Below are 12,698 nucleotides of genomic sequence, written 5' to 3' on the forward strand. Positions count from 1 at the left end.
AGGTGTTTCACATTAGCAAAGATGAAAAAGTGCTCATAGCTCTTAATGTATGCACTTTAGAGCCCATGCTTACCATAATTTTTTTCTTGTATTGGTCCATACTACCACCTTTCAAAATATGGAAAGCAAAGAGCTTGAAGTAGAAGAGATTTGTTTCACAGTATTGAAAATGAGGAAGATCTTATAGCTCTTAAGGTATACATTATAGAGCCCATATACACTAGACTTTTTCACTTTGAATGATTGTTCCTGTCAAATACCTGATTAATAACCATTCCCCCTTATACACTCTGTATGTTCTTCAGTGTACTGTAGTTGGAATTGTGAGTGATGATAGACAATGTTTGGCTTGTTTTGCACATCAATGTCTCACATTCTCCAACAGAAAGGAGCATTTGGTAGTGTTATGAGCACTCTACTGTTAATGTTGTAGCCATTGCGAGCATTAAATGTGATCATAGTAGGCTATTTATTGAATTTTTATTCCATTTGTTGTGAGTTGTAATCACTGATAGTGGTGGTAAGTGACGAAGTGCATAAGGAATTGAGAGACTCAATTTGCAAGGTAATGCTTTCTTCATGCACAAAGCACATGTATGTGTACATGACAACTGTCTCACGCAACCAGCAACAATGTGAACACTGTCCATCCTTCAGGCTGTATGAACCACCATAATTCACTAATCAGACTATAATATTGATTAAATAAATACTTTTTTCTGGAGCTTTCTGTGCAGATTTAATTGAAACTGAGTCAAAATCTTACACACGGTTCACCCGAATCTATCTACATCTGAAACTGGTTTGTTCCTTTGCCTGGTGACCTCAGCAGGACCATCACAAAAGACTGGGGTGGGCTTAAGCAGCAAACTCTTGACAGAATTTGGAAAACATGCTAAAGAGGCTCCAAGCTTGTGGCAATGCATGTATGTGGTGGAGGAGCAACATGATATCTAATGTTTCCCAGAAGATAATTTTGACTTCACTTATGTGTAAGAGCTTCCACTTTCAAATAGACTGTCTTTATTTTGGTAAGTTTATTGTTTTTTATTTGATAGTTGATGTTTTTAGACATATTCTTTCATTCCCTGCTATACTTGAAACTAAGTGCACATGCATTCACTGATATACAGGTGGTGCCAAACTTCTGAATGTGAAATTTGAACCTTCATTTGGTATTTTCTGCTCTGGCTACCAGTTGACCTTTTGTGCCACTGACTGCAAGTTTAAGCTCCATGAAATATCTTTAAACAAAATCAGAAATTAATGATATTCAAATAACTATTTGTCTAATGTTGTCTAAAGCAGCTATGCAAAAGGCTTTCTTTCCACATATACTCCCAATGCCTGCTTCTTTTCTAATATGGAAGCATAATGACCTCCTTTTTCTGTAGTATTCACGTCAGTTATTTAAAAATGTTCCCTTGGAAGCTGTTGTAAAACTGCTGACATTGGAAGAAACATAAAATAGACTACTGTCACTATCATGCAGGCGTTTACTCAAAAACAATATTCTCCAAGTTCCTGCAAAAAGTTGCTGCATCTGTTATTTGGAGTAATATGACAGGTTCAAATTTTAGACTCTTCCTCTCTTCTAAATTTACCATTCAGTTCTAGGATTGGAAGGGCAGTATATTGCTTTATGAGGTTTACTGTAAAAATAAATTCTCTGAAGTACCTACAAGTTAAAATTAACACACTACTGCTCAACTGCTCAAAACTTTCTGATATTTTCATTAAAATGAATTTGTACTTGCTGAAAGAGGAGAAAATGAAGAACAATGAATTATATCTGATACTAGCTGACAAACCCAGCATTACGTAGATATTCATTCTGCCAATTTTCTATTAGCAACAAAAACAAAACATGAACTGTGTTTGTAGTGAAGTATCAAAAAAATTTCATTGCCGTGTACTTCACAACACCTTTGAAATTATGAAATTGTCATGTAAAGTAATATGCATAATGTGCAAATTTATAAGTACAGTATCCAAATTAAGAAATGTGATCCCAGACAGTTCCTGTATCATGTGTGCAGCTGTTTAACATGTCCACAATACAATTTTGTAAATACCTCTTCATAACTCTATAGATGGCTACTGTTTTTTGCATACAGTTCTTTGTGCTTTGCAGTTGAAAGCTGACAAAAAGCATTGCCAGGTGTCAGGGATTGCCTTAACTTGACCTGGCTGTAGGAGTGTTTTAGTGGTAAAGAATAAAATAAATGTAATAAAAATGCATGCATGATGCAACATGTTTTCACATATCTCAGTGTTTTGATGTCGTATCTCTTGAACTATGAATTGGAGAATGATATATGTGTGTGTAGCTACATTCAGCAGCATATGTGGGTGCTGTCTGTGAGATATGTTAAGAGCAGAGTTAGTAGCAAAGAAGTAATAGATTAAAATATCATGCACAATGCGGCAGTTTTTCGTGCATATCTGTGTCTGTGTGCATCATATTGCCAGAAACCCTAGTCCTCCTGAAGCAATTTGAGTGATATGTGATTTTTATCTTTTCCAGCTTCTAACAGGTGACTGGAACATTGACTGGAACAGTCTCTTGCAGACATCACTGAACATCACACCTGATAGTTTGTGGGCACAGTTAGTACTAAGGCCAGAATTTCAAGATTCACCATTAGATCTCAGTCAACATGATGCTGCTGTCACTGCTGCTTTGAAAGCAATTTTTCAACAGTTCTCTAACTCATCATAACCCTGCATATGTATTATTCTAAAACAAAAAAGTTTCTTGCCAACTGTAAAAAGATGAGCAATGATATACAATCCTGTACTTCAGTGAGACTCACACAAATGTATTTAATCAGTAATGTTTTGCATTTTTAAAGAGAAAAGTTGAAATTCGTACTATCAACAAGAGTCAAGGTGATAACCATAAATCCAGGGCCAGTTGGCCCATCCTGGTATGCCTATCATCTACTTGGTGCTTGCTCCATTCAGTGGTTAGTGAACTATCAACATATAGACATCTATGAGGTCCACATGTTAATAACTATGGTGGTTTCCCAATGAGTGCTTCACAACCTCCTCCCTATATATATGTACATATATAGGGAGGAGGTTGTGAAGCTCTCATATATATGTATATATATAGGGAGGAGGTTGTGAGGATTCAGTGAATTTATAAATTACCTTGTTCATGGTCTTCAGCTCTTGTGAAACACAGCATAAGCTTTATGTTGGTGGGATGTGGCAGAGATTTGCTTAACATAACATCCAATAAGATGGCACTCATTAAAAGCTACATAACAAATCCACACTGAGTTCAATCTATTGTCACAATCTTCCAGTATATTAAAAGACATCACTGGAATATCAAATGTCACTGCTCTTCATACAAAGCACTTTAGTGTATTTTGCCATCTACTTTGTTGTTACCTACTGATATTACAGAACACTGTCTTTATAAATAGTTTAATGATTTGTTGATATTGAGACACAGTAGATATTTGGGATTGACCACAAATTTATGTACATTATATTACTAAAAGGAAAACTGAAAAAAATAAAAAATTTAATATAAGGATATTTATCAATCATGGCAGCACAATCCATATGGAGTACAATCAATCTTATATAATTCCCTTATTAAAAAGTGTAAAAAGAAATCAGTTAATAAAAACAATATAAAGAAAAGAATCAACTATTGATAAAATTATTTAATAAATATATCTAAAAACAAAGATGATGTAACTTACCAAACGAAAGTGTTGGTATGTTGATAGGGACACTAACAAACAAACACACACACACACACACACACACACACACACACACACACACACACACACACACACAAAATTCAAGCTTTTGCAACCCATGATTGCTTCATCAGGAAAGAGGGAAGGAGAGGGAAAGACAAAAGGATGTGGGTTTTAAGGGAGAGGGTAAGGAGTCATTCCAATCCTGGGAGTGGAAAGACTTACCTTGGGGGGAAAAAGGGACAGGTACACACTCGCGCGCACGTGCACGCGCACTCGCACGTGCATGCGCGCGCGCACACACACACACGCATACACAAACTCTTTGCCTTTACATACGTCTGCTTGTGTCTGTATATGTGCGGATGGATATGTGTTTGTGTGTGCAAGATATATTTTTCCCACGTGGAATGTTTCCCTCTATTATATTCATATCATTAATTTGAACCGAAAAATTATTTAAGAAGATAGATAAAAAATCTATCCAACTAAAAAATCTGTGGGGTGTTGATCTTGTCCTCACTGAAGGCCAGCTGCACACTTCCGTCCACATTAAACATACCAACAAACAACAGTAGTTACATTTTGACAGTTGCCATCCTTTCCATGTCAAATGTTCCCTCCCATACTGACTTGGCATCTGAGGCAAATGTATTTGTTTGGATGCAGACTTTACAGCAATATACCACCATTCTCACCTCAGCCTTCACCGCACGTAATTACCCCACCAATCTAGTTAAAAAGCAGACTTCCTGGGCCATCAACTTTTTTGACATATATACATCTGGTGGTAAGGCTCATTTATGTACTATATTTTCAACTGTCTTTACCAAGGTCTGGGCGAATAGTGTAAAAACAGAAATCCATCCTCAAACAAAAGAAGCATATTTCAGCCGTACATCAGAGCAGTGAAAACTAGTAAACATTTGAAAAAGTGAAAATATGCAAAGCTTTTTAAGAAGAATAAGGCAACAAAGATAGGTCCACAGTTGCACTAAGGTAAGTACATATTCACTCTGTAGACAAGTTTCTGAATGACATAATTTTTATTATTTCCGTGTTGTCTTCAGAGAGGTTGTGCCACCTACCAGTCAATAGTTCATTATAGTTTGAAAACAGCCTATTGCTGTTCAACATTAGAACACAGGAACCAAGCAGCTGCAAATTCCTTATTGTCAACTGCAGATGTCTGCAGACATTCACTATGTCAACATGTCCTGACTGCATAGACTCGTGATTCTAAACAAAACTCTGGAGAGATTGATACCCCTGCAGTACTAAGAACAGTCATTCCAGGTACAGATTGAGAGATCCTGCCCATTTCAAAATTAACAGGATTGAGAATTATTGTCCTTGGATCAAAACAAGAATCCATGGCTTTGAAAAATGATTTACTTGGATCTGTGGCCATAAGAGTCAACAATCTCGTTTGGAGTTGCTGTCCAGTTCACTTCAAACTCCCCCCCTTATCGTTTTTAAAATCTCACTGGTTTCATTGCCAAATATTCCTTTTCCCACAATACTGAAGCATACTTCAAGATGCTTCAACTTTGAATAAAGTTCATGTGAAGTTGGATGCTTTGAAGTCTCTAAGATGACAGCCATGCTCATCAAGTGTCTGGCATGTTCTTTAACAAACATGGCCTCTACAAGAATCCTAGTTACATCATTATCTGACAGTGATATAATATGTTCAATGTCTGCATTCAACAGCTCTCGCATATCATCAGTGCAGAAGAATTCAATCATTACCTCAAAATGTTCTGCTACATAATTGGTTATGGAGAGCCAGGGGTTCCATCATGTTAAAACTAGAAGAGGAAATACCTATGGATTTCTAGTTTTCTCTTTAAAAAAAATGCAAATATTAATGTTTCCTCTTCCTGTTGTTTAAATAAGCACTCATTAAATAACTGATTGTAGTATTTAACTTGCTAAGTTCCTCGGAACAAATGTTAGCAATTAGAATAATTTTATGACCCAGCACTGAACATAGATTGAGTTATTACTTATTGCTGTTTCAAAGAGTCAACATGTTTTTTCATACGAGGGGGGACCCAAAAATAACAGGAATTTCTTTCTAGAAAGCATATACTTTATTATTTTCAAATACAACCTTAATCTCCTTCGAAGTACTCTCGATTAGCTTTAATACACTTGTCCAAACGTTCATTCCAGTGTTCAAAGCACCTTTTAAATTCATCCTCTTTGATACCTGCTAACACTTTCATGACATTGCGTTTTACATCTTCCACATCCACAAACCGCTCCCCTCTCAAGTCGCTTTTCATCCTTGGGAATAGGAAGTAGTCCGGGGGTGCTAAATCCGGCGAATAGGGCACATGGGTCAAGGTAGTCGTCTTCAACGAGGCCAAAAACTGGTGAATGCTGAGAGCCGTTTGCACGGGAATGTTATCGTGATGGAGGAACCACACACCAGAATCCCACAAAGCCAGACGTTTTCGCAACAAACTTCTGCGAAGCCTTTTCATAACATCCAAATACAATTGTTGGTTTACTGTCTGGTTTTCAGGGACAAATTCAGTGTGTACGATCCCTTTGATGTAAAAAATACAGATCAACATCGTTTTCACATTCGATTTCACTTATCGAGCTGTTTTTGGTCACGGTGAGCTGCAACTCTTTGCATCCCCAAATCGATGGTCAAGATGCGCTGAATTGAGCTCAAGGACAACCGGGACAAATTCTCAAGTTGGTCGATTGTCCTGCGTTGATCTTCACTCATGAGATCACGGATTTTGTCGATGTTGTCTTCGCTTCAAGCAGTTGAAGGTCGACCGGAATGGGGCTGATCTTCAACCACCATTTCTCCCCTTTTAAACCGAGAAAACCATTCGTACACTTGCGTTTTAGTAAGAGCATGGTCTTTGTAGGCTGTCTGAATCATCGCAACAGTTTTCTGCTGCGTTCTTGCTGAGCAAGAAAAAAAACTTCACTGCCGCACGTTGTTCGTAAGAACTAGCCATTTCCTCGTGTCACATCTGCACTGTACGCACACTCAAAGAACTGCCAAAGAAACCACACTTCTCACTGTTGGGTGACGCTGCGTGGCAGAATGACTCAGCAGAGCTCCTACTACCACCCTCTGGTGGCGCAACCTGCTACTACAAGTACACGATGTGCAGCATTACGATTCCAGTTACTTTTGGGTTCCCCCTCATATACCACACTGCCACTCACTACTGCTTCAACATAACCATACTCTATATTATACATTTGAATAGCCCCCAAATAGTGTGAGCACATTGTGTCAAGTTTCCTGAATTGAGAACTTCACAATTGCCACGAAAATTTCCTGCTCATTCCGAGAGCCCAGTTGTTCACAACAAAACAGCAAAAACACAATGGTCTCGTCAGATAATATAACAACTTCTTTCCCTGAATGAGATTTTCACTCTGCTGCATGGTGTGAACTGATATGAAACTTCCTGGCATATTAAAACCATGTGCTGGACCGAGACTTGAACTCGGGCCATTTGCCTTTCGCAGGCAAGTGCTCTACCAACTGAGCTACCCATGCATGACTCATGCCCTGTCCTCACAGCTTTACTTCCACCAGTACCTCGTCTCCTACCTTCCAAACTTCACAGAAGCTTTCCTGCGCAGGAGAGTAGCTGGTTCCAGGTATCAAGGGCTTTGTTGGAGCTATGTAGGTCAAGTGAAAATTGTGTTCAGTTTTTGAGTTCTATATGAGTTACTGGTATTGAGGTCTTCATTTGAGATGTATAGGTCACGCAAAATGTACAACACCAATAGTTTTCATTTTTGTAATTTTTTGTGTAAAATTTTGAAGATTTCATGTGCTTGATTTTTGGGTGAAAATTTGTGTTGCAGTTATATCATTATTGCCAGTGATTGGAAGAAATCACCATTCTCTTGAAATTGTGGTTGTTTATTTGTATGACGCCACATTAGTAAATGTATACAGGGTGAGTCACCTAACATTACCGCTGGATATATTTCATAAACCACATCAAATACTGATGAATCGATTCCACAGACTGAACGTGAGGAGAGGGGCTAGTGTAACTGGTTAATACAAACCATAAAGAAATGCACAGAAGTATACTTTTTAACACAAACCTACGTTTTTTAAATGGAACCCCTTAGTTTTGTTAGCACATCTGAACATATAAACAAATACGTAATCAGTGCCGTTTGTTGCATTGTAACATGTTAATTACATCCAGAAATATTGTAACCTAAAGTTGACGCTTGAGTACCACTCCTCCGCTGTTCGATCGTGTGTAACGGAGAGCACCGAATTACGTAGGGATCCAAAGGGAACAGTGATGGACCTTAGGTACAGAAGAGACTGGAACAGCACATTACGACCACATGCTAACACCTATTTATTGGTCTTTTTCGCAGATGCACATGTACATTACCATGAGGGGTGAGGTACACGTACACACATGGTTTCTGTTTTCAATTATGGAGTGGAATAGAGTGTGTCCTGACATGTCAGGCCAATAGATGTTCAATGTGGTGGCCATCATTTGTTGCACACAATTGCAATCTCTGGCGTAATGAAAGACGTACACGCCACAGTACATCTGGTGTAATGTCATCGCAGGCTGCCACAGTACGTTGTTTCATATCCTCTGAGGTTGTAGGCACATTACGGTACACATTCTCCTTTAACGTACCCCACAGAAATAAGTCCAGAGGTGTAAGATCAGGAGAACGAGCTGGCCAATTTATGCGTCCTCCACGTCCTATGAAACGCTCGCCGAACATCCTGTCAAGGGTCAGCCTAGTGTTAATTGCAGAATGTGCAGGTGCACCATCATGCTGATACCACATACATCGACGCGTTTCCAGTGGGACATTTTCGAGCAACGTTGGCAGATTATTCTGTAGAAATGCGATGTATGTTGCAGCTGTTTGGGCCCCTGCAATGAAGTGAGGACCAATGAGGTGGTCGCCAATGATTCCGCACCATACATTTACAGTCCACAGTCGCTGTCGCTCTACCTGTCTGAGCCAGCGAGGATTGTCCACGGACCAGTAAAGCATGTTCTGTAGATTCACTGCCCCGTGGTTTGTGAAACCCGCTTCATTGGTAAACAGGTAGAACTGCAACGCATTCTCTGTTAATGCCCATTGACAGAATTGTACTCGATGATTAAAGTCATCACCATGTAATTGCTGATGTAGCGACACATGAAACGGGTGAAAGCAGTGATGATGCAGTATGTGCATGACACTACTTTGACTCGGTCCACCAGCTCTTGCAATGTCCCGTGTACTCATGTGTGGGCTCATGGCAACAGCAGCTAACACACCAACTGCACCCGCTTCTCCTGTGATGGGCCTGTTACGGACTCGTTTGCGTGCTACCACCGTACCTGTTGCGTACAGTTGGCGGTAGATATTTTGCAATGTGCGGCACATTGGATGCTCTCTGTCCAGGTACCGTTCTGCATACACCCTCCAGGCTTCAGCTGCATTTCGCTGACACTCGCCTTAGATGAGTATCATCTCTGCTTTTCAGAGTTCGAATACACCATGGTCACAGTTCCTACAACACTACACTATCACAGACGTCTGGTAACACGGTGTACTACAGTTGGTCTGTCTGCAGAGACAAATGCAGAATAACAATAGCAGCAAGCGCTACATGCTGACACTGCAACAGCTAGACCAAACCAAAACAGAGCACTACAGCCACACTCGTAAACACAGTCGTCATCGTAAATATGTCCCTGCAGATGCTGCTCGCCGACCATGGCCTGAGTTTGTTACAACATGCAACTGAACGTTGGCGGTTTCAAGCGTCAACTTTAGGTTACAATATCTCCGGATGTAATTAACATTTTACAATGCAACAAATGACACTGATTACGTATTTGTTTATATGTTCAGATGTGCTGACAAAACTAACGTGGTTCCATTTAAAAAATGTAGGTTTGTGTTATAAAACGTACTTCCATGCATTTTTGTATTGTTTGTATTAAACAATTACAATAGTCCCTCTCCTCACGTTCGGTCTGTGGAATCGGTTCATCAGTATTTGATGTGGTTTACGAAATATATCCAGCGGTAACGTTAGGTGACTCACCCTGTATATTGTGAAGGTGCTGTGAGAATGCTTAATGCCTTGAAGATGCAACTACAAAATGAGTGTTGTTAAACAGTAGTGTCACTATCTCCAGCTTCCCACTTGCAATGTGATGCAACATGTGATCAGATTAGCTGAATATGTGCTTCAGCATTTGACAACTTAATATCCATTCAAATGGCGGATTTTTTCCTGATAGGTAATTCATTTGAGGTTGATTTGTATCTGATTGGCGACAGAGCAGTGTACTCTACATACAAAATTCAAGTTACTAATCAGTATGTACTTAACTATTTTGTAATTTGACATGCAGTGATGATATTCTTCTTAAATTTATTCTTTTCATTAAAGCCAGGTTCTATCAAAAAATATTCACTAATTCATTCAGTATTTTTTATTTATTTTCAGGAACACATTGCAAATCCAGTACCACACCAGAACTACAGGATTGTACAACCAAATGTTCTCTGCCTCAATAGCAGTAGTATAGATACACTTTAGGAAAATGAAACTGATTACATTCCACTGTGAAAACCCACTGTCATAAAATGTTTATTGAAGTGTATGACACTTGTATCTCTTCATTGGAGTTGCTGTTGCAATGAATGTGATTTTAGCATTAGAAAAGAATACCAGCAATATAACCAGGGCAGTAATGTTACACAGTGTGTTTAGCTTTTCACTGGGCAAATGTAGAATCCCTTATGATGATGAAAAGCTTCCTAATGAAGCACTAAACATAAAATGTGGCTACCCATACAACTAAGTATGAGAGTAATGCATATTAAGAAAAGCATTTTGTAAGCAACTTCCTTTTCAACTGGAAAAACAGGTTGCCAAAAACTGCAATACTAAATTTTATACTGTACAGTGCACTCATTGGCACTTGAAGTGTCTGTTTCTATTTCACAAAGTACACAAATCATATGAGTAATGAGTACATTTTGTAAAGATTTTTATTCTTCATATACAAGATATGCCTGTAAGAGTTACTGTTGAGTCAATTATAAGTTAGAGTGCCCCCAGAATATTACAAAAGTCTGGAGACACTTGTGTTCTAGCCGTTTCAAACATTCGTTATTTTAAAGCAGGGCGTAAGGATGAGCATGGGATACTGCACCCATTTATTGTTTATGCAGGCGAAACTGGAAGGGAGATTATTCGTCGGCGTTGGCAAGTGTTCAGCGTGACCTGCCAAGAATAAGCAAATATGGCCCAGAAGCTCTGTGGCCAGCTGGAAAGAGTAATGTAGCATTGTATTGTTAAAAAACAAATGGAGAGACTCAAAATAGTGACTGTTTATTAGCCGTTGAACTGCTGTTGAGAGTACGTGGACTGGACATGGATAGTCAGCCACGATAAAAGCTTATGTATTAATTGTGTTCAAAATGTGTAATTAACTGATTCTGGGTGCCCAGTAATGTGTGGGCTTACATCATAAAGTTTAGTTGTTTTTTTTTTGTACAAAGTGGAAATAAGTATGTTCTGGCGCATTGAATGTTATTCCAAGAGTAACGTATTTTTTAAATAAGAAGAGAGATAGCGAGAGAGTGAAAATTTCCCCTTCCTAGCAGTGACATCTTCAGAGAAGCGTCCGGTGCTAGCAGAAGACATCGGCACTGCAAGAAAGCAGAACCAGCATTCTTCAACAAGTAAGTCCACAAAAATAATTAAGCTGTATAGAGAGAGATGATAATATGCACATCTTACAATGAAATTATGGAGTAGTCTACATACTAATGCAGTGAGTTTGTTGAGGCGATGAATCCATAAACAATAAACACATTCCAAGTACAGGAAACCTTGGTTAAATAGTGTTATACTGCTGATGGCCAAATAGAATAAATGAAAAATACACACAAGCTTTCATTGCATTTGCATAACTTCCTCGATAAAATTATCTTTGAGAGATGAATAATATTGAATTGAGTTTGTGTTAATCATCAAATTTTTAATTAATTCAGTGATAAGCATTATACGGGGGTTGGAACTTAAATAGTGGCAACTATTTATTCACAACTGATACAAATGAGTTACATGTTTGCACCAGTTACTGTCCTTCAAAGCAGTCACCAGCATTGTGTAGAACCCATTGTCAGTTATGTGGAAGGCATAGTATACTGCTAGCAGAGCACAGTAACAGGTGCAAATATGTAACTGTTTTGTATCGGTTGTGAATAAATAGCTGCCACTATTTAAGTTCCAACCATCATAGCTCTTGGATCAAACACAATTCCCTCCTTTTGACAAAATGATAGCAAGTTCTAATAGCAGTATTTCTTTGGGTTAGTACACACAGTAACAGAACACTGTTGTAAAAGAGAGCAATAACACTTGCACCGGATCTACATCCATGAAGGTGCTATCCAGCATAAATATTTTGTGATATGTACCTAAGACAAAGAGCTACAGAAAAGGACTCTGGGTTAAGTAGGTATAATCTTGTGTAGGAAGGACTTCATGTCAGGACGTGATACTAGTAAACATAAAAAAAGATATTTACTTTCACACTTCCTTTTCATTTTCTGTATACCATTAAGATTAATCAAATATGTGTAATAAGATACCTGATAACAATAACATTACTTCAGACAAATAAAATTTATGAAGAGACACAAGTGGTACAACAGCCTGCCAAGATATTTTAAGAGCGGCAACTGAAATTTATTCAGGTAGTGAATAAGCAACATGGATTGCGAACTTCTCAGTACTGTATGGCATAGTCCAAAATAAAAGAACTGTGATTTTACAACTGAGAGAAAGTAGAATCCATAAACTGAATCTTACAATTCTGCAAGTGGCAACAATTGCACACCTATTGCAGTAAACTATACATTAAATCATGATTTCAGTTTCAGATATCACTAAAAGTGATTGAGACGTAC

General features: G+C 38.5%; 1 protein-coding gene across 1 annotated transcript in view; it reads left to right on the top strand.

The window, feature by feature from the left end:
* The window catches only part of LOC126356663 (uncharacterized protein KIAA0825 homolog), a 217,822-nt gene extending 214,513 nt beyond the window's left edge, over positions 1-3,309 (top strand). The window contains exon 13 of the mRNA XM_050007389.1: positions 2,528-3,309. Coding sequence (XP_049863346.1) covers positions 2,528-2,722 — 195 coding nt within the window. The 3' untranslated portion in view covers positions 2,723-3,309. The remainder of the gene's footprint in view (positions 1-2,527) is intronic.
* Positions 3,310-12,698: the final 9,389 nt, after the last annotated feature.

Source organism: Schistocerca gregaria, chromosome 1, assembly GCF_023897955.1.
Source record: "Schistocerca gregaria isolate iqSchGreg1 chromosome 1, iqSchGreg1.2, whole genome shotgun sequence".
Lineage (NCBI taxonomy): Eukaryota > Metazoa > Arthropoda > Insecta > Orthoptera > Acrididae > Schistocerca > Schistocerca gregaria.